Source organism: Amblyomma mixtum, chromosome 3 (assembly GCF_055824585.1).
Source record: "Amblyomma mixtum isolate Tamu chromosome 3, ASM5582458v1, whole genome shotgun sequence".
Taxonomy (NCBI): Eukaryota; Metazoa; Arthropoda; class Arachnida; order Ixodida; family Ixodidae; genus Amblyomma; species Amblyomma mixtum.
Genome location: NC_143014.1, coordinates 224963006 through 224990475, shown reverse-complemented (window position 1 = coordinate 224990475; position 27470 = coordinate 224963006). Strand labels below are relative to the sequence as shown.

At 51.0% G+C, this 27470-nt stretch overlaps 1 protein-coding gene across 1 annotated transcript in view; it reads left to right on the top strand.

Annotated features, from left to right (window-relative positions):
- The window catches only part of LOC149353843 (uncharacterized), a 615886-nt gene that overhangs the window by 435443 nt on the left and 152973 nt on the right, over positions 1 to 27470 (top strand). The window contains exon 6 of the mRNA XM_089575872.1: positions 22423 to 22479. Within this exon, the coding sequence (XP_089431998.1) occupies positions 22423 to 22479 (57 nt within the window). The remainder of the gene's footprint in view (positions 1 to 22422; positions 22480 to 27470) is intronic.

Sequence of the window (27470 nt, the reverse complement as noted above, 5' to 3'; positions counted from 1 at the left end):
AGCCACAGAAACCAAGGGGCACAGGGGATTTTTTTTAATTAATTTATTTATTTTGTGGTGTTGATCAATTTAGAATATTACTGAATATGTTATCGCTTAAAGCTAATTGATTAGAAAAGCAGAAGAAAAAACAACCACATGCCGCCGGTGGGATCCGAACCCACGACCTCCGAATTACGCGTCCGGTGCTCTACCTCTGAGCTACGGCGACGGCTGTCAATTCTTCTGCTTTCGGGGGTATTTATGTTTACAACTAACCTAACCTTGAGAGTGTTCATCAGCGCCACCCACGTTCATAAACGGCGGACGTAGAACGTCCTGAGTAACCGCAGGTGTGACGTAGAATGTCATCGAACGGAGAGAGTGGAAGCTGCGTGAGAACCCTCTTATGCTTCCTATGGCGTCAAGGCTGCCAGAACCGAGGCCCTCGCTAAGCAATTAAGCAAACAAGGGAATGGGATTGAGGGGCTCGTTATACATAATGACAGAAGCTAACAGCCACAGAAACCAAGGGGCACAGGGGATTTTTTTCATTAATTTATTTATTTTGTGGTGTTGAACAATTTAGAATATTACTGAATATGTTATCGCTTAAAGCTAATTGATTAGAAAAGCAGAAGAAAAAACAACCACATGCCGCCGGTGGGATCCGAACCCACGACCTCCGAATTACGCGTCCGGTGCTCTACCTTTGAGCTACGGCGACGGCTGTCAATTCTTCTGCTTTCGGGGGTATTTATGTTTACAACTAACCTAACCTTGAGAGTGTTCATCAGCGCCACCCACGTTCATAAACGGCGGACGTAGAACGTCCTGAGTAACCGCAGGTGTGACGTAGAATGTCATCGAACGGAGAGAGTGGAAGCTGCGTGAGAACCCTCTTATGCTTCCTATGGCGTCAAGGCTGCCAGAACCGAGGCCCTCGCTAAGCAATTAAGCAAACAAGGGAATGGGATTGAGGGGCTCGTTATACATAATGACAGAAGCTAACAGCCACAGAAACCAAGGGGCACAGGGGATTTTTTAATTAATTTATTTATTTTGTGGTGTTGATCAATTTAGAATATTACTGAATATGTTATCGCTTAAAGCTAATTGATTTCATATATATATATATATATATATATATATATATATGAAATCTATATATATTGTACTGAATTATGATGAACGCTCCTCATGTTGCCCCCATGGCAGAAGAAGTTGAAGACGAAGTGCCGGCGCGCGGCTCCAGCTCTCTGGCTGTCTTGACTAACTGCGATGCTGCTGCCGGCCGCTCAGCTGTTTCTTGAACTGTATCGCCGAGTTCACTAGTGCACGAACCTCCTTTCATTTGGTGGAGGTTGCGGTCGTCTGACGCCCTGGACCTTCGCAGCCGTATTCTCCCGCCAACCACCATGCCTAAGGACTCCGTGCCCAGTGCTACCCCACCCACCCCGACTGTCCTCTGCGCTGAAGCGCTGCGCCAGTGTGATCCTGCTGTCTGTAGTGGCACCGGCGACCATGACGTCGAGGATTGGTTGGCATCCTACGAACGGGTGAGCACCCATAACAAGTGGGATGATGCACTCAACCTAAACGACGTCGTATTCTATCTTTCGGACGTTGCGAACCTATGATTCCAAAAAGCCGACATCACTACGTGATCAGCCTTCAAAACCAATTTTTCTGACGTATTCGGCAGGCCTGCGGTGCGCAAGCTGCGCGCGGAACGGCTAAGTCGCGCGCAGCTGCCTGGTGAAAATCACGGGTTTCTCCGCCGTCACCGCAGCGGCTTTACACCCCGTGGCGCACATAGGATAACCGTCCCATCTGTTACTCCTCCGGGTTCCCGGGACATGTCGCCCGCCACTGTCGCCGTCGCATGGTGGCCTCGCTAACCATCTCAACCTCTGGGCATTGTTACGTCTCGCCTTCGTCGTGGGGAAGACAACGACATGGCAGCAGCGAAACGCCGACAAACCCCGAGACGCGCGTTGGGTGAGCGCCTGGATTGCCACAGAAGCCGCGTCCGTCTGCCCGATTGAGCGAGCGTTTCCCGTACACCGAGTGTGAACGCGCGTTCGAAATGCGCGCGAACGCCGCTCATGGACATTCCGGCGTCTGCGCTACGTGGATGGCATCGTTCCCCTCTCCCAGCGCGTGACGACGGCGTGATCTCTCGGGAGTGAGTGAGTGCGTCTGTGATTGGTGCCAGTGAAACCCGGCCCCCATCTAGGGACCCTAGGGAAGAGAACTCTTAAAAAGCCGGCAGCGGCACGGCCGAAGAGCTCTTTGTCATCATGATCTCGTGAGGAGCTGTCGTGATGCAGCGTTCCTGCAGCTCACTTGTAAATATTCCTGTATAAAGTCCTCTAATTGTCTTTTCCAGCAGCCTCGTCTCAGACGTCCCTCATCCACTCTCCGGCACACGGCCATGCTACCTCGTCCGTAACAAACTGGTGGCAGCGGTGGGATGCTGCTACCTCGTCCTTAACAAACTGGTGGCAGCGGTGGGGTGCGAAACATCGGACGCCAGCGGAGAGTTGCGGACAACGAGACGCTGAGCAGCAGAACGACCAGTCGGAGGCAGTGCAACAGCCCTTTGTGATGACTGGTTGCCTGCAGCGGACCGACTGCGCTGGATTCTTGGCTGCGAGGTTTGGTGAGTGCGGGACTTTCTTCTGCTGAGTTTTGCCAGGCTTTTGTTAGTGTCAGGAACAGAGCTGGTAATTGGGTTGTCGTTGCTGCTGGGTTAGTTGCAGCAAGACAATAGCGGGCAGTAGAGAAGCAGCACTCGGAGCAGCCATGGATTTGAATACGCTGCGCAAACCAAAGTTACTGGAGCTTGCGAAAGAGTTGGGTCTGGAGGTATCAGACAAACTCAGAAAACCAGAACTGCTGAAGGCTATTCTTGCGTTAGAGGCTGAAGATGACGAGCTTGCGGAATGCCTTGAGACCATTGAGGAGAGGGAATTGGCAAAAAGAGAACAAGAGGAACTTGAACGTAAAGAAAAAGAAGAGAAAGAGGAACGCGAACGTAAAGAAAAACAAGAGAAAGAGGAACGCGAGCGTCAATACGCTTCGGAAATGAAGCGTCTCGACATAGAGATGGAACGCGAAAGAAAGCTGCGGGAAGAGGAATACGAAAGAGAGATGCGTGAACTCACGCGTGAACTTAACACGATCAGAAGTATTAGAACGCGATCTCGCTTAAGTTTTTTGAGAAAAGGCGAAAATTTCGGAACTTTTCTAGAAAATTTTGAAAGAATTTGCATGGAGGAGCAGCTGGACGAGGATTATTGGCCAATTGTGTTGATGGGATTCCTCCCATGTGAACCTTGTAATGTCTGGGCGAGGTTGTCTGACGAGGATGCCCACAACTATGCGATAACCAAAAGTGCGCTCCTCCGATACTTTCGAATTCCCGCGGAGGCAGATTTGAAAGGCCAAATTGACGGTGGTAAGCTACACCGCGATAGTGTCAGGGACCGAGTTAGAAGCTCCGCTCAGTCGCCGGATGACACGAGTGCTGTGCAGAAGTGGCGGCATAGGACAGGTTTGGTCCAAGAAAGAAAGGCCACTTCGGCAGCGAGGACCGAGGAGTTCGGTCGAAAAGCTAGCGAAGAGTGCAGATCCACAAGCCGTGAGGGCTTGGGGGATAATGTAGACACTAAGGCTAGTAACGAGGAAGAGTGCAGATCCGCCAGCCATGAGGGCTCGGGCGATAATGTAGGCACTGCTAAAAATAAGGAAAGGGGCAATGCGCTGCTTTTGAGCCCAGAGAAGCATGCACTTTCCGAGAAGGAGGCTGATTGCTGCGATCGAGAAGGTAGTACCCAGGACAATAACGCTACGTTAGCCGAACAGCGTCTCATAGTTCAAGTTCCGGGCAAGAGCGTTAGGGTATTAGGATCGAATAGCAAGCCTCAGGAGAGCAAGTTATGCTCAGCACGAGGTAAAGTGCTGTCGGGAGAGCTAGCTACTGCGACCTGCGGTGACTCACCGAAAGCACGAGCCGATAATTCGAACTTAAGGGTGAAATACGGCTCGGTGCTGCGTCAGAGAGAAGATGCGGAGGTTGAGGGCACCGCGAGAAATGGAGGCGCGCAGGGCCGTTCTGCGAAGGCAGTTTTAGGAAGGCGACCACGCGCAAGGAGAGCCAAGACGAGGGGTGCTCTCGAGAGAACGGACGAAGTACGGGCCGAGGACATTGTAAAGTTAAAGGCCGGCCAGCAGCGTAATCGTCCGAGGCTATCATCACGGCACTCCATATGCGTCATGCACCGCGCTAAGGCCAGACTAGCTCGGCGTGTACAGACAGCGCGAAAGCCACCTGTCCCATTGTGGGGACGCTACGGTAGCAGGACGCGTAAAACTCGCAGCGGGCCGCAGAGGACGCCCAGCTACCGCATGGAAGAACGCCGCAGAACGCGTTCCAGTCGAAGGACATTGCCGAATCGAGAGAGTACACGCAGGCGTTTGTTTCATGCGCGACCGTCAACCCTTCGCATTCAAATGTTCAGACGCTACTCGGGTGTTGGAGACACGCGGCCGGTGTGCGAAACAAATCAATGTCGCGTGGCATCTGGGGCTCGCAGGTGTCGAAGAGCAGTTGATTTTTGTCGATTGTCGGCTGCTAAAGCCACTGTTGGTGTGCGTCCGCGCAGGGCGCGGTTGAAGAATAGGCGACCCCTTTGAGCCGCGGCGCGGCTCGCTAGCAGCGGATTCCGAGGATGTCTCTGCTGTTTGCTTTTTATTTTTTAAACCATTCCTGCAGACAAAAAGTTTTGCAGAAAAAAAAGTGCAAAAAAAAGTTTTGAGCAGGAATAGGTTTCGGACGCGTTGGTTACATTGGAAGCGTTTCTTCTGATAAAAAAAAAAGTTTAGCAGAAAATTAAAGGGAAACAAGCGCGTTCGTAATTGTCGGGGTCATTACGAATCGGAATACATCACAAAAAGGGGAGTCTCAAAGGTAATGCCGATAGCTTAAATTGAGGTCCCTAGCGCAAGAGTCAGCATCATAGTTGCAGTTTGCTGGTAGTTTTTTCTTCCTGATGTAGGATTTTGAACCAATTGGTTTTGTTTGTTTTAAATTGAGATGCGCTTTGTGGTGTAATGTTCCGATTTGTGGGCATTTTCTCAGTGCTGCGGAACTACTCCCAGAGATTGATTGGGTTTGTAAGAGGGAAAGAGCCTGGCATTACTAAGTGGGGATTGTGTCGTGCTTGCTGACTGAGCGGTTGGGTTTTCGGCGTGGTTCTAACGCTAGCGGAGCACGAGTCACTTTGCAGTGCCCTTTGGGAACCTGCACATGCGAAGGAAGACTTCGGGGTGCGCTGAGCTCCAGAACCGCCGAGAGACAACTGACTCCGGTTGAGACCAGCCTCAAGCGACATCCCTCCGGACAGCGGATGCTGTCCCCTGTCCATCGGGATCTCCTTCCCCCGGCGGGGCAGTCTGTTACGTCTCGCCTTCGTCGTGGGGAAGACAACGACATGGCAGCAGCGAAACGCCGACAAACCCCGAGACGCGCGTTGGGTGAGCGCCTGGATTGCCACAGAAGCCGCGTCCGTCTGCCCGGTTGAGCGAGCGTTTCCCGTACACCGAGTGTGAACGCGCGTTCGAAATGCGCGCGAACGCCGCTCATGGACATTCCGGCGTCTGCGCTACGTGGATGGCATCGTTCCCCTCTCCCAGCGCGTGACGACGGCGTGATCTCTCGGGAGTGAGTGAGTGCGTCTGTGATTGGTGCCAGTGAAACCCGGCCCCCATCTAGGGACCCTAGGGAAGAGAACTCTTAAAAAGCCGGCAGCGGCACGGCCGAAGAGCTCTTTGTCATCATGGTCTTGTGTTGAGCTGTCGTGATGCAGCGTTCCTGCAGCTCACTTGTAAATATTCCTGTATAAAGTCCTCTAATTGTCTTTTCCAGCAGCCTCGTCTCAGACGTCCCTCATCCACTCTCCGGCACACGGCCATGCTACCTCGTCCGTAACAGCATCCATATCCTCCATCCTCGCCTCTGGTTGCGTACGCCAACAACCGTCGTCCTCACGAGACCCGACGTTCTCCATCACCACGTCGTCGCTCACTGTCACCTATGCGCCGTCGCCCTTCCTCCGTTGAAAGAGGGAAGCTAAGTTCCGCGGTTCCGGAGACAAGAAATGCGCGCTGTTCCAAAAGCTCAAGGCCTCCGTTTTCTCCGCTCAACGTTCTTCAGGTCATCTTCGACGGACTGCCCGTACATGCGCTTATCGACACGGGCGCCTCGGTATCAGTGATTCGCGAAAAACTCTGCCGCCGTTTGCACAAAGTCACGACATCATTTACGGGTCTCTCGCTCCGCACCGCTAGTGAACAGCGCATTGCCCCTATGCCTCATGCACAGCGCGGGTCATCATTGACGATATATTGTATCCAGTCGAATTCTTGCTGCTGTTCTCATGCTCACATGATATAATTCTCGGGTGGGACTTCCTTTCACACAACAACGTCGTTATCGATTGCGTCCGCGCTGAAGTTGAATTTTCAGCTTTGTCTGACGAGCTTACTACTGAAACCTCTGCCTCCTGGCCACTCAAGGTCACCATCGTTGAAGATGTCGAAGTTGCGCCGGAAGCACCTGCCCTTGTTTTCGTGCCGTGCCGCGTCGGATGACACCGTTTTATTTGCGCCGTCTGTTTCCTTCGTACGCCGCAAGAACCTGCCGCTACCTTCTGCTGTCCTCGATGCACGCCAGGGTGTCACGAAGATGCTGCTCTACAATCCCTCACTGGTGAGTTCCCTGGCTGCATTCAACCTGTCTGCCTTCTCTCTGACCTTAATGTCCACGAGGTAGCCAGCAGTCCCTCAGTAAACGCCATGCATTCCGAGCCCGCTACTCAACCTGAGCCTGACGAACTTTTCCGCGCCGCCATCCACGATACTCGTCCGTCCACCTACCGTGAGCAGCTCTCAGCCCTTCTCCACACATTCCGCTCCGCTTTCGATGCAGCCCATCAGCCTTTAGGCCGTACTTACATCAACCGTGGCTCATCGCATTGACACCAGCTCCCACCCGCCTTTTCGGCAGCTGCCCTATCGCGTGTCTGCGGCTGAGCGTCAAGTGATAAGCGAGCACGTTGAGGACATGCTACACCGTGGCGTCATCCGTCCCTCCCACAGCCCTTGGTCTTCACCTGTGGTGCAGGCCAAGAAGAAAGACGGTTCTATCAGATTTTCTGTTGATTACCGGTGACTCAACAAAATTACCTACAAAGACAATTATCCGCTCCCCCGTATCGACGACGTTCTTGATTGTCTCCATGGCGCAGAATACTTAATTCTCCTCCCTTGACTTACGTTCGGGCTACTGGCAGGTCCCGATGGCTGCCGTTGACCGTGAGAAGACCGCATTCGTTACCCCTGACGGCCTTTACGAGTTCACCGGTCGCTATGCCATTCGGCCTGTGCAACGCGCCAGCCACATTCGAAAGGATGATGGATAATGTCTTACGCAAGCTGATGTGGCACACATGCCTCTGTTACTTGGACGATATCGTTGTCTTTTCTGAAGATTTCTCCACTCATTCACGCGCCTGCAGCAGGTTCTGACTTGCCTCACCGACGCCGGCCTTTAATCTGAAGAAGTGCCACTTCGGCGCCCGGCAGCTAACCATCTTGGGGGGTCACATTGTATATAAGGGAGGCGTTCTCCCTGGCCCGGCCAAACTCCGCGTTGTAGCGGAGTTTCCTAAGCCGACATCAATCAAGCAGTTTCGAAGCTTTATCGGTCTGTGCTCCAACTTTCGGCGCTTCGCCCATAATTTTGCGTCGATCATTGCGCCACTCACGAAACTGTTTGGAACCGACAACCACCTGTCCGCTTGGTCACCCGAATGCGAAGACGCGTTCACCGCTCTGCGCCGTCTTCTCACCTCGCCGCCCATACTTCGCCACTATTTCCCGACAGCCCCTACCGAGGTACATACGGATGCAGGTGGCGTCGGCCTCGGAGCTGTCCTGACTCAGCGGAAGGATGGTTTTGAGGAATACGTCGTTGCGTATGCGAGTCGGGTGCTCAGCAAGGCGGAATGCACCTCTTCCGTTACGGAGAAGGAATGTTTAGCGATCGTTTGGGCGCTCACGAAATTTCGACCCTATCTGTACGGTCCCCAGTTTGATGTCGTCACGGACCATCATGCGCTTTGCTGGTTGTCTCTTAAAGACCCGGCCGGCCGCCTTGCCAGATGGGCTCTCCGCCTTCAGGAGTTCGACATCCGCGCTGTATATCGCTCTGGCCGCAGGCACATGGACGCCGACGCTCTATCTTGATCTCCTCTGCCCACCGCTGCATGTTCATCGGTGCCAGAACCCGTCCACTCGCCTCTTACCGCCTCTAATATGCTTGCGGAACAGCGCAAAGACCCGTGGCTTGCGCCGATCATCGACGTCGTGACCAACGCCCACACTGCTGTGCCTTCGCGCACTCTACGCCGCCAAGCACCCCATTTTGCCCTCCGCGATGGCCTGCTCTACCGCCGTAACTACACGCAAGATGATCGACGGTACCTCGCCATTTACGTTCTGAGATCTGTGCCTCGTTTCACACTGACCCACAGTGCGCCCAGGCTGGTGTGTTGAAGACGTTCCAAAGAATCTCTCAACGTTGTATTGGCGGGGAATGTACGGGTACATTCGCCAATACGCCCGCTCCTGCATCGCCTGTCAGCAACGCAAGTCTCCCGCGCCCCGTTCGAGCGGCCCTTTGCAGCCATTACCGTGCCCGGCCCGCCCATTCGATCGTGCTGGCGTCGACCTCTACGGCCCGCTCCCCTGCAAGTTCTCTGGGAACCGCTGGATAATTGTTGGCGTCGACCACCTAAGCCGATATGCAGAGACCGCCGCACTAACCGCTGCCACTGCTCGCGACGTTGCCCACTTCTTTATGCACAATTTTGTTCTTCGCCGCGGTGCGCCGCGCGAGTTGCTCAGTGACCGAGGTCGTGTCTTTCTTTCCGACGTGGTGGAAGCCCTCCTCAAAGGGTATCGCATCATTCATCGGACCACCACTGCCCACCACCCTCAAACTAACGGGCTGACTGAGCGCTTTGATCGCACTCTCGGCCATATGCTCACCATGTACGTCTCGTCAGATCAGCCTAACACGCCGCCGCGGTGGCTCAGTGGCTATGGTGCTCGGCTGCTGACCCGAAAGACGCGGGTTCGATCCCGGCCGCGGCGGCTAGAATTTCTTTGGAGGAGAAATTCTAGAGGCCCGTGTACTGTGCGATGTCAGTGCACGTTATAGAACCCCAGGTGGTCGAAATTTCCGGAGCCCTCCACTACGGCGTCTCTCATAGCCTTAGTCGCTTTGGGACGTTAAACCCCATAAACCAAACCAAACCAGATCAGCCTAACTGGGACGCTGTCCTGTCTTTTATGACGTACTCATACGATACCGCCACCTAGTCAACCACCGGATTTTCCCCTTTCTACCTGTTGTATGTATGGCCGTGAGCCGTCCTCCACAATGGACACGATTTTGCCGTACGCTCCGATCGCCTCCGAATGCACGCCCCTTTCCGAACTCGCCAAGCACGCCGAGGAATGTTGCCAACCGGCCCGTTCTTTCACCTCGGACTCCGAAGGTCGCCGAAAGCATGAACACGATGCCCATCAAACCCCGCACGTTTTCTCTCCGGGATCATTAGTTTGGCTTTGGATCCCTTCCACTGCACCACAATAGTCTTCGAAATTTTGTAGAGAACATCATGGCCCTTACCGCGTCATCGAATCAACATCCCCTGTTAATTATATTGTAGAGCCGCTTACACCCTCTTCGGACTTGCGTCTTCGCGGCCGTGAACTTGTCCATGTCAGTCGCCTCAAGACTTATTACGACCCGCCCCTCTTGCCATCACCTTAGGTCACCAGGATGGCTCCTTTTCCATCCCGGGGCCATTGTAGAGAATTATGATGAACGCGCCTGAACTATGACCCGCCCCTCTTGCCATCACCTTAGGTCACCAGGATGGCTCCTTTTCCATCCCGGGGCCATTGTAGAGAATTATGATGAACGCGCCTGAACTATGACCCGCCCCTCTTGCCATCACCATAGGTCACCAGGATGGCTCCTTTTCCATCCCGGGGCCATTGTAGAGAATTGTGATGAACGCGCCTGAACTATGACCCGCCCCTCTTGCCATCACCATAGGTCACCAGGATGGCTCCTTTTCCATCCCGGGGCCATTGTAGAGAATTATGATGAACGCGCCTGAACTATGACCCGCCCCTCTTGCCATCACCTTAGGTCACCAGGATGGCTCCTTTTCCATCCCGGGGCCATTGTAGAGAATTATGATGAACGCGCCTGAACTATGACCCGCCCCTCTTGCCATCACCTTAGGTCACCAGGATGGCTCCTTTTCCATCCCGGGGCCATTGTAGAGAATTATGATCAACGCGCCTGAACTATGACCCGCCCCTCTTGCCATCACCAAAGGTCACCAGGATGGCACCTTGTAGAGAATTATGATGAACGCGCCTCATGTTGCCTCCATGGCAAACGAAGAAGTTGAAGACGAAGTGCCGGCGCGTGGCTCCAGCTCTCTGGCTGTCTAGACTATGAAAAGAGAAGGGGAATGAGGAAGCATAAGAGGGTTCTCACACAGCTTCCATCCTCGCCGTTCGATGACGTTCCACGTCACACCAGCGGTAACTCTGGATGTACTACGTCCGCCGCTTATGGACGTGGGTGGCGCTGATGAACACTCAAGGTTAGGTGACTTGTAAATACCCCCGATTGCAGATCTGATAGCCGTCGCCTTAGCTTAGTTGGTAGTGTACCGGACGCGTAATTCGAAGGTCGTGGGTTTGGTTCCCACCGGCGGCATGTGGTTCTTTCTTCTGCTTTTATAATCATCTTTTAGCGATAAAATATTCAGTAATATTCTTCATTGATCAACACCACAAAATAAATAAATATAAAAAAATCCCCTATGTTCCTTGATTTCTGTGGCTGTTAACTTGGACAAAACTCTAAAAAACCTAACCGTTCTTCAGAACTGAAATCGCGTGGATGTTGTTAGGGTTTATCTAAAGTTACAGTACCATTTTTTTCGCTCATCCTATTTTAATAAGTAGTCGAGCTAAATAAACTTTTTAAATATAGCTTGAACGTTCAGCCGTCAATAGGAGAGTTGTGCAGCACAAATATTGTCCAACCCACGCACTTCCAACGAGATAGACTTAGCGTGGCCGTTTTTATCCGAGAAAAACGAAAGCCGCGGGATTTAAAAAATACGACGTGACAGCGCGCTCCGTGCGCCCGCATGCGCCACGATTACAGCGCTCTCATCCGTGCTTTCTAAAAAACATCACACGCTTCACGCTTTCCGTGCTGCCCAAGACAGAGCTTCGCGTTGTGCATGGTTCCAAAAAGCGCCAGTGGGTACGGGCGGCAGTTGAAAGAAAGCGCGGCTCCCGTTTTTGTAGCGTAAGCTACACTACGCGGGTTGGAAGGAACTTCTAGTGCAGTGCACGGGCTCGGGCCGGCCCGAAAGCCCGGGCCCGGCCCGCGGGCCGTGCCGGAACATGGTTTATTTTGCCGGGCCCGGGCCTGAAGTTGCGGGCCCGGGCCGGGCTCGGGCTTAAAGCTGTGGACCCGAGCCGGGCTTGGGTCCGTACAGAAACGGCTGGTGTCCGACTATTCATTCAATATTGCAGAGAGAAGTGCACAACTGTGGCATTGGAGCAGCAACACGGATGAGCTATGGGTTGTATACGCTGAGAAAAAATCTAAGCTTTATTCATTGTCTTATTTATTACCTTATTTCCACGCCGCGGTGGCTTAGTGGTCAGGCGCTTGATTAATGAGCCTGGGAACCAGGGTTTGCTCCTAGCCTCGGCGGCCGCATTTCTATTTAGGCGGCAAGCGTGACAGCCATGTATTTTGTAGTATATTTGCTCGTTGAAGAAACCCAGGTGGTTGAAATGATCCGGAGCGCTCTGCTTCGGTGTCTCTCACAGCCTGACTCCCCTTGGGCCCCTAAGCCCAAAAACATAGCTTTTATTTTGTAGCTATATTTTTCTCATGTGAGAAAATTCACAAAATAAAGCGCGTTAGGTTTTCTTTTTGATCACCACCGGAACGTCTCGTAAATGAAATAGCCACAAAAGCTTGCGAGAGTTCTTAAATCTCATCTCATAACCACATCTATCCCTTCTCACTTCTTCAACCCGGTTGTCATGACAAGTGTTTCGCCCTGTAAGTTATCACGTGGTTCGCGCGTTCTCTTCTGCTCCACCAGTAAAAGTAAAGTTAATCCGGTCCTAATTGGTCATAGATCGATCGTCATCCCAAAACATACCTATGCACTATTAGAAACGCATTCCGGAAGAACATATTAGTTTAGGGCGCTTACACACACCGTGAAATACTCAAACCTTCCAGCTTTTCGTTTCTGCTGAAAGGCGACCATGCAGTTCGCTATGAGTTCAACCTGTGAGATGGCGTTCACTAAAAAAATGTCATCCCACTGCTTGCTATAGCTTTATAATGTTTGTACTTCGCGGGCGGCAAAATATAACTCATTAAAATCATGGGGAATGCAAAGTAGTCTATTATGCGCGTATGCAGCCCTTTTTGTTTGGCTCTCTGAACTTCCGAGTTTATCTTTGCGCACCTACACGAGATCACTGTCCAAAAGACGGGCCTGGCGAGCGCTACTCTCAATCACTTCCTTCTTGGTTAAAAAGAACGAACTCACTGCTAGCCAAACTGGGGTTTCAGAACCTTTGTCGTCCAGTTTCTTATCGGTCTCGTAGCAGTCTGCTTGCTCAGAGTGCAATCGTTACTGTGAGACGGGCCGGGCCGGGCCCGGGCTGGGCTCCGCTCCGGGATTCACGGGCCGGGCCGGGCTCGCTAGAACGATAATTTAGCGGGTCGGGCCCGGGCTTGAAGCCGCGGGCCTGGGCCGGGCTTCTGGTCTCGGGCCCGGGCCGGGCTTGGGCCTCAGATTGAGGCCCGTGCAGTGCTCTAGGAGCTTCGCGTGCCCACTGCGCCGACCATACTGCGCATGCGCGAGAGCCGCGTGACGTCACGAGAGGCGCATCTGCGTCGCCCTCGCCGCCGCCGCCGTCGGCGCGCGCGCTTCTCTCCGACGCACCGGCGGTACAGCCATTGTACCGCCGGTCGGCGCATTCAAGAATCGTGACGTCACAGTCTCGACAGACAAGCCGGAGACGCGTGCTCCCTCCGCTGTGTTTACGACTGCCGCGCGCTACTGCGCATGCGCGAGGAGGGCGCACCGTGCGTATGTAATGCGGTAATGCGCGGGACATGCGGTTGATACAGTGCGCTCTGCATGGAGGTTAGAGAGAGTCGAGGCGCGGCCTGTCGGCGAAGACTGGAAAACTTCAATTCCTCAGACCTCGAGGTTGTCGCTTGACAGTTAGCCGCTTACGCTACGTATATCCTGGCATAGCAGAGCTAAGCCACTGCCATTTTTTCCAGCGTAATTCACACGACGTTATCAAGCTTGTTATAGGCGTCTTTGCTTCCTGGGATCCTGCTCCTAAATTCGATATCATGAGGTTGTTATCGTTCCTCCGCAGGCATTCTGCTAACGTGAGAGCGAATTATCACCGCTTAAACGGTAGTCGCGCTTTCTTTCAACTGCCGCCCGTACCCACTGTCAAGTGGTCCCTTCTCCTAAAGGTCCGCTTCGAGTGGTCCCACTTGCGAAATTTCCATCTGGGGCCGGCTATTCTACGTAGCATTTGCGCCCTCTGCTCTCCTGCACCCGACCTCTGAAGCGCTGGTATATGCACAACAAGCATCTCACTGTGCAGATCAATCCGCAAGAAATAAATGTTATATGTAGCGCAGCCGTTTTTTACCGGCGGACATTACAGATTGGTAGTCCATCACCTAATATTTAGAGCGAATTCTCTATTACTACATGTCTCCCGAGGTCAATCTTGCTGAGCGTTACTTATTTTCATTTTTGCGTGTCCCCCCCCCCCTTATGTAACACCTTCTAACGAGGGTCTTGAGGCCCCGGAGCACAGGCAAACCACGTGACTCGCCTAGCAGAGGCGCACCTGCGAGCGCTCGCCGGCTCCTCCGCTGTGACACCACGTGATTAGGAAAGGGCGGGGGGGGCAGAGGGAGGCGCAGCTGCGAGCGCTAGCCGGCTTCGCCGATGTTGTGATACCAAGTGACTAGGAGAGGCTGTAACAGTTGCTAAGTCGGCGCTTTCTCTCCCAGTTTCGCCATGGCTGAGGCGTGCGCCGGTCTCTTCGGTGTCGCCGTCAAGCCGCGTCCGACTCGCGGAGTAGGTGTACTGCAGAGGACGCGAGCTAAACGAGCCGCTGAAACCGAGGAGCTTGATACAGGACCTGTAATGACATAAAATTTGTCCTTTAGGCGATATGGAATGATTAATAATATCAAAAGCTTTCACAAAATTTAAAAAGACAGCCAACAAAATCCCCATTATCAATACCGTGCTTAATGAATTCAGTCAGAGATCAGAACCAAGTTAATCGAGCTGCTAGACCGGAAACCAAACTGGTGGGGATAATTATATTACAGTTATTTGGATAATTGTCTAAGCGGTGAACTATCAATTTCTCGATGATCTTACTCTGACCCAGACCTACCGATAAAGTAGGTCTGGGTCGATAGTTGCAAACTAATTCTCCGTCACCATTCTTGAACACTGGGATAACTTTTGCTTTTTTAAGACAAGCCCAAAAATCCGACAAGGTGGTTCAGAAACCATATGTGGTACCAAGTTTGAGGTGCCGGGAGGATATTTCATCTAGTCCAGGGCTAATGACATTGAGGCTAGTGATTCTCAATTGGATTTCGCGGGCAAACAGGAAAAAGAAAATAAAAGATTCAGATTGGAGTGTTTCATATTTATTTCTGGAATATTGGAAGACTATTTTGAGGCGCAGCAAAGAACTCACTAAAAGCATTCACAATGTCCTATGGACTGTACCATTGAAATTAATTTCAGTAAGGGTACAGGTACCGCAGGGTAATTTGAAAAGTTCACTTAAAATTGGTCATTGATTTTTAGTGTTATTAGCATTTTTATATGGTTCTTGCACATAGTAAGATTTTTTCTCGTGTTTCCGTAGGTTGTTTTGCATGTTTCATTACGGTTGCGCATATTGCGCTCTAGGGTTGCGACCCTTTGGACGTCTTCCACGCGTTGTCGTATCGGTGGCCTTTTAAGGCGCATTTCATCCTCGGAAACAGGAAGAAGTCACATGGTGAGAGAGTGGGCCTGTATGGTGGCTGGGGAAGCGTGGTTATGCCTTGTCAGTTTAAAATCTCCCTGACAGCGTGCGACAGAGCGCTGTTGTGGGGCAGTAACGTCGCGATCTCTCGACGCACGCGCTGGCCACGTTCCCTAAGTATATATGCAGGACTGCCACGTACAAACGCGCATTTACCGTCATCCAGGAGGGAACAGATTCCATGTGCACGATTCTTTTGCAGTCGTGGAACATGATGAACATGGATTTCACTTTTGATTTCGACATGCAAACCTTCCTGGTGTACCACTAGAAGCGAATTCAACAGAGAAAGCGCAGCGGCCACGCTGGTGGGGCGTTGCGTGTTTTGTCTTTTGGCTTCTGTGTCATATTGAACCACCACGTGCGTTTCATCGCCAGTAACAGCTTACTTAGAAAGTTTCCATATTATTGAAACAGTCGGCATATACACATCTGAATTTATGCTGATACAGGAGGCTCTTCAGTCGTGAGCCTGAGCGGTGCGATATGTGTGCCTGAAGCTCTTTTTTCTAAAACCTGCGTGGACTGGTATAGGACACGTAATGACATCATGGGCTATACTACTGGAAACCTGGTGCCAAGTGGTGATCGGTTTTTGCACCCACTGGGCGTTTGCACTTTTTAAGGAACTAATTCTTTGTTCATCTGGACGCGTAGTTTATTGTTGAGCTGACCACTTTAAGCAAGAACTTAAAGGGGTAGAGACACCAAATTTTTGTGTTGTATCTCTGGGTTGTAAATAATGCGTAGCGATTCAGTGAGCCTGGAACACCATCTTAGAAGCATGAACTCGCATTATATAATTAATAATCGTATTATTTGTACCAAGCAGTTTCGGTTTCGGTTCGTAGTTGCCAGGTTTTGCCAGGCTCTTTCATGACGTCAAAAACCAGACAATGCGTTGTCACGTGGGTCCGGAAAGCCGTGACCATGGAGGAAGAAAAACCTAGGAGGGAGCATGACGTCACAATCTTGAAGCCTAGTCATAAAAAATATAATGGAAAGAATCATGGGAAATAGGCCCTCACGTGACAAGGCAGCGGTAGCTCTTAGCCGGATTTCGGTTTCGGTTTCGCTCTATCGCTCGCTCTACGAGCAATTGCGCGACCATCTGCTTGTGTTCACTGACGGCTCCGCGGTGAGCGCAAACTGCTCGCTCGCTGCAACGGCCACCATCCCCGAGCGACGCGCGCGCTGACTGCGGCGCAGTGGAGACATTGGAGCACATGCTCCTTCGCTGTGCCGCTTCTGCAGTGCCGCGTCGCGAGATGCTCGCGGCCTACAGGGCGCTGGGAATCATCCCGGACAGTCTCGAAGCGCTCCTGTGGCCGCGCGGCAATGCGCGCACCCGCGACATAACAATGGTGAGCCTCTGTGCGTTCATGAGCAGGCGGACTTGACTTCCCGCTTGCTCTTGTCAGATAGTGCACGCGTGACACGAACGCTCCGTGGGTGCTACCTCGGACGGTATACGCGGCCGGGCGCCCCACCTCGGCCGCTAGCGCAGTGTGCCGCGCGCGCGATTAGTCCGAGACAGGACGCTGCGTGCGTGCGGCTACGTAGTATACATACAGTTTACTTCTTTTTGTAAGTGATTGTGCGCACCGGCCGGGAGACCCCGCGCAGGGGCAGACGTAAAGCCGCCGGCACTCTCTCTCGACAGCGAGAGAGAGAAATACTTCACTGCTGCATTTCACGTCGGAATCGCGTATGTGCGCGAGCGTACTCGGCGCGACTTGTGCCTCGAGAATAGCGGAGAACGGCGGGCCCATGGGCGGGCTGAAGTCTGCATGCCCGAGAAATAGAATATTGCGCAGTGCGCCGGAGCGCTCGTTAAACACGTCCGTGCGCCGTGGGCGCTCTGGAAGCCACTGCGCCCCTTTTTAGAGGCTCGTTTTCTTCGCCTACTCTCGAGTTCTCCGCTTATAGCATGCGCTGAAATAAACGCTCCGTATGTGTTTATAACGACGAAAGGAATTCCTCTATTCTCTTTATCAACCACGGCTGAACAGTGACGAGGTCGCGGCCGCACCCTTTGATGAAAAGTTTACCTGCAGTTTTCTACAGTGCACCCAAAAACGCGAGAGTGTAATCAACAGAAGTGTTGAGACGCGGAGCCTTCAGACAACCTCGAGCTCGGTACGCATTCCGCCAAAGCTGCGACACAGGCGCTGCGCTTCTGCGCTACATCGGAGCACGGGCGTTCACTAAAAAGCACCGCTGGTTGGCAGTCTGGTAACTGCGGAGGGCCTATTTCGCAAGAGTCAGTGCGCAAAAGAGCTCTCGGCAGCGGCGTCAGTGGAGGATGGCTTGCAGAGGCTGAGCGCACTCTCTCCTAGTTTTTTTTCCTCCAAGGCCGTGACGTCGTGTAGGCATGTCGTCTGCTTGACAGTGGTGCGCGTAAACACGGAGAGCCGGGCGGAGGGCAAGTCGAACAGCTCCGAGTCGGAAAGAAGAGTTTTATTTCGGCGAAGACACCGATTATGAGGAATCGCGGGATGACGCAGACGAGGAAAAAGACGCCGCGGTTCGAACCCCGACAACCGCTTCATTTCTGATCCGCTGGCCAGCGATTCCGAAGAGGAGGCAGGCGTCAGGCCCGACACAGCTCAGATTGTGCCAGCGAACGCCGAGCGTGTAGGCAACGTCGAATGGTAAAGGCGCGTTCACACTACGCCGACGATCGGCCGATTTCAGTCTGGCGATGGTCGGCGGCAGCGATTTTCGTGCCGTCGGCGCGTCTGTCACACTGCGCAGACGCCGACCGAGCGCCGGTCATCGCCTGACGAGCGCATCGTCGTCGCGTCGCCGAGATAGCAGCCGTCGGCCGACCCGTGTGTCACACTCTGCCGACAACAGCGCCGACCTCACGCCGACGTTGTCCTATCCCGACAGCTCGACGCTGTTGCTTCGTGCGCGCTGCTCGTCTGCTAGCTCCGTTGATGAAGGCGTCGTGGAAATCGAACTTATCTTCTATTATGGGACGAGTTCGCACTAAAGCGATGTGAAGAGTAGGCCTTTTATTATAGCACAGTCGACTTCCAAAGCGCCGTCAACTGCGGAAGCGAGACCACCTAGGCCTATAGCGACGACTAGGGCAGCCTAGGACCAGCGCGCAGTTCAGGCGCGTTCGCACTAGGCCGACGGGACCCCGAGGTCGACGCGATCGACAGCGACGCCGACGGTCGCGTCGGCCAACCTGGTCGTTCCCAGACTAGCCAGTCACACTGCACCGACGACGACGACGACGCCCCAACGACCAAGCGTCGTCCTAGTGTGACAACGCCGCCGACCAAAACGAGACCCGTTGGCCGACGTGCCTTGGGCATATCAGTGGCCGAGCGAAAACATTCTCCGACCGAAAACTATAGCGAGCTCAGAGCGCGAAGTGCAATCATTATTTAGACAAATAATGCACGCGCAGCAACATTCATCAAGCCATATTGCCACATCGTCGCTTGCGAACTGCCGCCCCACTGCAACAGGGACACGGAGCGGTGAGCATCGCTGCGCCGCTCTACCCAAGCTCCGCCCGCAACCGGTGTCGCACTTCGCCATCGTACAGCAGTCCCTCAGAAAGACTGCTCGAGCAGCGACAAAGCATGCCTGCTTATGTTTCGAGCTTTCGGCAACGGCATCGCTCGCGGGCGCTCCGGGCGACGAGCTCTTCTGCTGCCTGGTTGCCGTGGTCGTCGCTAGGCCTATAGCCTCTTCCGCATTGAAGTCGCAGCGGCCGGCGCTTCGGAAGTCGCCTGCGCTATAATAAAAGGCCTACTCTACACATCGCTTTACTGTCAACAGCATCATCTCACAATAAAATAATAGTATAGTAAATCTCCACGACGTCTTCAGCAGCGAAGCGAGCGGGCGCCAGGCGAGCCGGACCGCAACGTCGGGCCAGCGGCAGCTGCGAGGCGGTTGTGGCAAAAAGTTTGCTCGTATCACAGTCGTTACCTTTGCCAGCAGCTCAGTATTCGTCAGCGATCCTCAAAAATGACACATTTTTCACATTTCTTATCCGAGGGTTTATTATTTACGTCAAGAACACACTTTAGCTCCTTTTTATGACGCCGGCAGACAGGATCCAGGCTGGCCGGCCGGCCGGCATGCTCGGCGTACTTCACGTTCGCACAAGAAAATACATAACATCCATGATACTAGAGAATGCTTCCTACATTAGAGCACGGGCAATATGCCTCTGCAAAAGTGGATCTTTCGGCAACGACATCGCCCGCGGCAACGCCGGGCGTAAAGCACCGTCGCACTCGCGAGCGTGCGTAACCAAGGTTGCTAGGCCGCGAAACCGCAAAACTTGGTCCCGTACGTCAGAAAACTGTGCAATGACGTAGGAAATGCTTGTGTTTTCTTCTCTGTTCGTATACGTCACATTGATGCACTAGCGATGGCTCAGACTTCAAGAGTGAGCATTTTCACAAATTTTAGAATGAAATTAAAATGTTCTAGACCTCCCTTAAATTTAATACTTCGCTCTTATGGTCCTCACATACAAAGGAAACATATGGCAGTCTTTTGTACAACCTTGGAACTTGATGTCTCTACCCCTTTAAGAGTGCGATGTTGTAATTCGCGGATAAGCTTTGTCCGCGTACATATCGGTCATGCGTTCAGGAGCGGCCGAAGGTGTGAGCTGAGTTGAAAGCGCTAAAATTCCGCGTAATTTGGCTTGGTGCTCCAAGCCGTTCACCTTTCGATCATTTTAATAAATTGAGTAACTCTCTCTCTCTCGCACTCCGACATGCCGACAGAAGGCGCACTACTCGTTTCTGCGAAGGCCCAGGGAACACTATGTGAGATAGAAGAGTCGTCTTTAAGCAGCTATCTGAAACGAAACTAACGTCTAGAAAATGCCGAAGGAAAATCCATTTCCAGCTCTCCGATGTCGTAAATCTATGGTATCTCGTCTAATGTCCGGGTCGAAAGACATAGAATCCTTCTAGGCGAAATGAGCTACAGCAACACCTTATCAATCCTAATGCAGCTAGTTAGTTTAGTATCCGCACTTTAAGACGTCTAGAATACAACTTCTAGCATCCATTTTGTACCCGCGAATATTGTTCGTTTTGTGCAACGAAGGAGGGGCGCTCTCTGATTCCTACATCAAGCTTGCACTGTGCATCACACAGGGAATCTGCTGCACGCTGCGAGCTTGGCGGCAACTTGCATGAACTCCTCCTGCTCCGCGTAGATGAAGACGAGCAATGTCGAAACCGTTACCTTTATTACGCACATTGAAACGTCGCATCCAAGAAAACGGCACAAGCAGTGCAGCCGAGCAGAAAAGAAAGCATGACGCGATAGCGCAATGGGTTAATTCCCCATATATGCAGAAGGCCATTCCCTACTTTACACTGACATATATCCCTGGGAGTCCCCATTCACCCCTCCTGGCGCAGCAGTGCAGTGGTCAAGCGATGCGCCACTGCCTTGCAATGGGAGGTGCTCCCAGTGGTGGTCCTTGTGTGGCCCAGGTTGCTCTTCCCAAGCGACCAATCGGTAATTTAACTGGCACCTGCCACGGTGGGCTGTTTGCTCATTATCCGGTGGACAGGTTGGGATGTCGTCGCAAGGTCACGAGACCTATAGATTGCCCACCTGCCTTCTGGGTTGCTCTCTGGGGACTGCCTGTCAGAGCAATGCTCACAATGCCGACAAAGCCGACACCGGATTTCTTTGTGAACGGTGGCCTTGAACGCTTTCGCGTAAAAATGGTGTAAGCAGCGCCTGACACAGAGTAATGGTGCAACAGACAGACAAAGAAGAAGCAGCTAAAATCACATCCGGAACCTCGTATAGCCACTACGGGGTAGCCGCTTGTGTCTTCGCTGCGCCTGCCGAAGTTGAATATTAACACACAGCATGATGCAGTTCCTTTTGTCATCACCAGGTTTTCTCAGCAAGGTCACTCCCCCGTAATGGGTGTGTGCCATCTATTTGAGGCCAACCAACCTCCGTAGACGAGCATTACTGTACTCCCGTCTCGATGAAACATTTATGACTCAGTTTCGGTGTCGTGCAAAAAAACGCACCGGATTTCCTCGTGCTGTAGGGCTTTACGGTGTCTTCGTGCGAAGGCACTCGTGGAGTTTCCTACGCACTCGTGCAGTGCCATACATTCGGCTGGGACGACCTCGACTCGCCAGTGTGTGATTGACGGGGGAGCGTGGTGCATGCAATCCCGTCATGCAGCACGCACTAGATGACACCGAAAGCTGACCGAAAGCAGGTTTAGACGAAGAGGAGAAAAAGACGGAGCATCTCGAGCGAACATATTTAAAACAAGTGTCGAATATGATGGCAGTTGCGATGCATTTATTTGCGCTGCACTCACGCACCCTCCAGTCGATGACCCAGCTCAGTCCTTCTTTTGACCAACATTAAATATGATGGAAATTTAATTTTATCCCATATATCCACACAAGTATGTTTTAAGGGTATACTGTGTGCTACCCTGGAGGCGTAGAAATCAATGCGACTTTTGTCTGGATTCGTTGGTGCGCTGCTAATGGACGGGAAACACAGCGCGAAAGAACGTGGTCAAGAGGGAATGCACAAGACAGGACGGGCGCTGACTACCAGCTCTTTATTTTTTACAGAACCAGCACGATTACACCGCACACACTGGACCACGTGGTGGAGTCGACCAAATGATAACGCGAAGAGAGCCTTGGAAACATTGGGAAAAAGATGAGACAGCTATCAACAAATGAGCAAGAACAAAGAACATCGTTACCTCTGCGGCTATAGGTTACACTACATATAGATCACACTATATAAGGAAAGAAAATTAAAAACAGTGGCTCATGTCTACAACACCCCAAAAAGTATGACGGATGACAGCAAATAACAAGAGAGTACAAATCACGAACAGAAACAGGCCAGAGCGGGGAAAAGACGACAGAAAAAAAAACAGGTAGAAGAAAGAATTAAATGAAAGAAAGTAACTCAAAGCCACTTTTTGTGCTACCGTGGAATGATTCGTGTAAAATGAGTGGGTAATTGTAGTGATTATGCAGAAACCTGGCCGTGCTGTCGCGCAATTGCGTTCGGCTACAACAGTGGTAGGCAGCTCCGGGCCGCTTGAAGCGTCTAATTGACTGCGACACTTGCTTTTTTCTCTTTTTTCATCAGCGCCAGCGGCCGGAAGCCCTGTCCAAGCCTAGCCCTCTCCTCCGAGCCCCTGGAAAGGTACGGTGCCATATTTCTCGGTTACAGATGGTTGCCCAGAATCTTGGTTGCCTCTTTGTCTGACTCCACATTGGCGCTGCGTAGCAAAGTGTTGTAGAGTGGCCCTTGTCAAAGTGGCGCTTGTCATGTAGAGGAATGAGATGAGCGTGTGAATATTTCTGTATAGCACATCGAAGTGCACATTTCCACTACCTCAGCAAGTTGAGGTGTTTCTGAGCCTAAAAAAAATAGGCACGCCTCCCCTAGCTTGAGCGGAAGCAACGCCGCTTCGTCCTGTGCGGTTCGTTACAGAACTCGGAAATAAAGAGTTTACTATGAGGGTTCTTTATCTTTTGTTTCTGAATTAGTCGCTCTCTCTCTGGAACTGAAAAAAGCCGCAGCCTACGTATCTAAAAACCTTAAGAACTATCTCGTCGCTTGTCCTTCTGCTCTTCATATCCATGTTTGTGTAGTGCAATCCCTTGCTTGACGGTATACAAACGACTTGCCCAACAACTAACGTGCACTTTTGACGACCGCGCCCGACCTGTATACGAACAGATTGTCGGCATGTATAAATGAGCGGTTCTGCCTACTTTACTTCTGTGACCGCGTCACAATAGTTCCAGCTAGGCTTTAGCTGAAGTTCTCAATGAAATATTTTGTTGTTGTTTCTGTTGTTGCTAGAAGTATTGTTGTAGCAGAAGTATTGTTACGGTATTTTCGGTACAAGATGTTAGGGCACGTACTAACGCGCTCAGTACGAGATATATACTGCGCTAGCGCCTGCCCGGGCGGCGTATTGCCAAACCATATCCTGTACGCACACTCGAGCAGACGACGATCAGAAGTGCGTTCACGTGACATGACGTCACTTCCGTCAACAGTCAAAATGGCCGTTTTAAAGGTTGCGGCGGCAGTCACGGTGTTTTCGGTCAGTTGTAAACAAGTGGTTCCAAGACCAGTGCAATCCGCCTAGTTGGATCCAGGATACTTGCTTCTGAATGGTTAAAGTGCGTCAATTCCAAGTTGCTTTGTAAGCCGCGCGGTTGGATGCTAGATATGCATATTGCATTGGTCTTCAAACCGACGTAGGACCTACGCGGTGGCAATGTCGCGAAGCGTTTGTTTGGAGCCGTTTGTGGCCGTTGCAAGTGTTTCTAATTGCTGTAAGGATCACCACGGACAGCGACGAGTAACAGCTGCTCACCTTGGAGAAAGGAGGCTGCTCATGGTGAATTTCCTGTGCGTGCATAAGCTACACAGCACAGATGACAGTGTCCGAGAAGTGAAAGTGATTGCGGTCGGAGCAAGTGCTTCTCCATCGAGGCAGAGAAATGCGCACGTGCGAAGGCTCACTATGCACGCAGTGTTTTCCGTATGCTGAAATGAACTTGGCGTAGTGCAGCTAGTCGCTCTGGTTGCAGTGATTGCGACCAAAGCGAGCGTTGTTATACGACGTTGTTTCTGTTACGTATCCATCACCAATTTTGATCGTGCTTCGTGTAGGCACTGTGCTTCGAAACTGCTGTGTGTGCGACGTGACGCGATCATGGCTGGACGGCTGTCGAACTGTTTTCTTCCGTGACAACAGCAGCGTCACCATCCTGCGTCTTGCTGCTTCATCTGGTACATTTTGTGATTATGGATGCTCGGGTTACGACGTGCGAAAACATCGGTGTGTAGTGCAGTGGTCTCTTGTGGAGCACCTTTTTTTTTATTTCCTGCCTGCTCTGCGGACCTATGTCTACAAAAATATTTGCGTGAAGAATTGGTGACAACACAAACTTTTCTGCATGATGGTGGGCTGAGCCAGAGGAGTCGTTCTCGGTTTAGGTTGCAACAACATGGTGCACTCTGTTTAAAAAGTGCTGTAGTATTGTGGGCTGCAGAAAGGCATCTGTGAGGTTATAATGTAAGCTTGCAGCTCTGTCCTTTATTGTTAAGCAGCTTAATTCATTTTGTGCAATGAGCAATCTGTGCCAGGATGTGACTCGCCAAGCACTGACAATGCTTTTGACACCAGAAAAAGAAGTACTTTGGCATCCAGAAAGTGTGTGAGCAGGAGGAGTCGCTGGGCTTGACAGTTCATGGGTTAAGACAAAACTCTCTGGACACACTGCGACAAGCAGAATGATGACAATTACAGTGTGTAACAAAGGTGTATGATTCAGGTTGTGCTTCACTTATCTACTCAAATTCAAGAAGTCTTAACAGTCTTTGCACTGTGCACAATCATGCGACAACGGGCTGTATTCATTTTCACTTTGTCCAGTGTGTCATGAGCGAGTTTCCATGTTATTGAGGTGTGAGTGCATTGAAAAAGTTTTGCCCCCAGAAATACTGTCGATAATGAAAGCTAATTAAAAGAATGTTGTATGGCACAGCAGTTTGGTGGTTGAAGAATAACAATTGGCTTTACCTGACACCACTTTGAAACAGCGGATAGGAAAAACAAGGCCTGTGCTTGTAAAACTACAAGGAACAAAGACGACAGGAAAGAACAACACCACCACCACACCCAGTAGCCATTCTTGTTCTGTCATTCTCGTCCTTAGTACAGTGTCAACATGCCGTCTTTCCAGCAGTTCACCCAACAGCACACTCAAGCCCTGTGAAACTTAGAGAATGCAACAGCAGGACGGGACACAGTGTGTACATATATCTTGTGCGTGCCATGAAGATAGCCTCCTGTCTCATCATAGCTTGGCCCCTGTATGCGTCTTGCCAGTCATCACCCAGCACCTATGACCCTGTTTGTGTCGTTGGCATGTGCACCCAATTGTAAAACATTTTATACTCTCGTGGTGCTATTATGTTTTGCACAATGAAGTTGTTTCATCCAAATTTGCAAGGCTTTAGAAAGCATTCCTGCAATACCCAACTTGCTCTCATTCTCCCTCAACAGCAACATCCCCCTCAACGCTTTTTTGGTGGGCTTTTAAAGAGCGTGTGATAAAATCCCTCATTTATATAAGGCGTATTTTGTCATGCTATAACTTGGATCCAATTGCTCTAAACTGGCTTTAACAGCCAGCCGTCGACAGAATTCCCATACTGATTCTTACGCATCCTGCTTTTTTCCTGCAATCTCGGGCGTCCCCAAGGCATTGTCCTTGGGCCCGAGGTTTTATTAACTACATTATGACCTTCCATTCAGTGTTTCCTATCACGCCTTCATTGACGACTATGGAGTCTGCCCTCTGCAATCAATAACAGTATTTCAACTCTCAGAACAATATTTCGGATGCTCTCAACTAGCCTGTTTGCTAATGTTATTAAGAATGCACTAATGTTTTTTTACTTTCAGGATAACTACATCTTGCCTACTTATAAGGCCTTACTGAGAAAGGCATATTTACTGCATACTGAAAAATAATTGGTTTTTGAGGAAAGGAAATGACGTAGTAACTCTCACATATCTCGGTGGATACCTGAACTGCGCCATAAGGGAAGGGATAAAGGAGGAAGTGAAAGAGGAAAGGAAGAAAGAGGTGCTGTAGTGGAGGTCTCCGGAATAATTTCAACCACCTGGGGATCTTTAAGGTGCACTGATATCACCGATATCGTGCAGCACACACAAACGTGGCCACCGCAGTCGGTGCATATTAGTTCGAATTCTCAACTATTGATATGGCTAACAATGTAACATGGTCTCACCTAACAATCCTTATACAACAACCCACAGCCCAGGTTATTTACGCCATAGCATGTACTTAGTGTCACCGTCTTCCATGTTGCTTGCATTCAAAACTCCTGTGTGGCATCAGCAGAATATTCTTATGCCGCATGGCACAAATCTAATTTTTCTGAGATCCTGGGATGAATTCAGAACTGAGCTGCTTGTTTTATTCTCTCAGACTATTGTAGAAGCTCCAGTGTCACAGCACTAAAGGTGAATCTTCGACTTTATTCGTCTCATGCAGAAACTGCAGGTTTTTTTTTTTTGCTCTTTACCGTCACATAACAAACTAATCTTTTCCTGCTCATGGTTCCTTCTGCACTAGCTGCACAAGCAGTGTGCCTCCCTTAGCTTATGCCACTGCATTTTAAGATTCAATTTTGTTGTTGCCACGAAAGGCTGGAATGGTCTTCCATCTCACAAGGCTAAGCTTACTAACCTCTTGTCTTTTGAACTGGTCACTGTAGAAATCCATGCAGTAAATGAGTGTTAGTCCAATATTTTAGAGGAATCCCCCAGTGTGGAGAACGTTTGTAATAAGGGAGTAAATGCTCACTATCATCCGCCCTAGTGTAGCCATACGGCTACAAAAGAAAGCTACTCAGGTTCCACAGGAACGTTGTAATAGTTAGAGGAAAAGTTACCCTAGTCTGGGGTTCAAACCCGGGACTACTGCCTCACCGGGGCAGTTGCCCTACCAAGTGCGCGAACCGGGACGGCTAGCATATGATGGGGCAAGCTCGAAATGGGAGTGGTGTTGGCCCAATATTTTAAACGAATCCCTCAAGGTTGAAATGATTTCTAATAAGGTAGTCATTACTCATTGGCATCCACCCAAGCACGACCATACGGCTACAAAAAGAGCTACAAAGCTTTTCTTTGCAGCCGTATGGCTGCGCTTGGATGCTAATGAGTAATTATTCCCTTATTAGTACATTGCGAACTCATCAAGCTCCTGCTTGCCACACCATGTCAAAGTTCACCGCTCAGGTATTGTCACTTAGGAGTGTTGAGGTATAATAAATGTTAAAACAAATTGATCTACTAAAGTGTCTACTCACTCGTTCACTTGGGCAAACCAATAAAATGCTCTCTTATGCATAATGTGGTCATCGAGAAGTTCCTCTATTTCAAGTAATATCATAGCATATAAGTATGTCCTTTGCATGGGGAGAAATCGACGAGTGCGCTCATGCATGTTATATTCAAGAAAACTTTGCGCAGCATGACACAAGACGGAGGGAGAAACAAATACACACACACGAGAGCAAACTTACGGCTGTATTTTCGGAGACGATACATCGCCTTAAGAAGCAGAAAGGGTACAAGC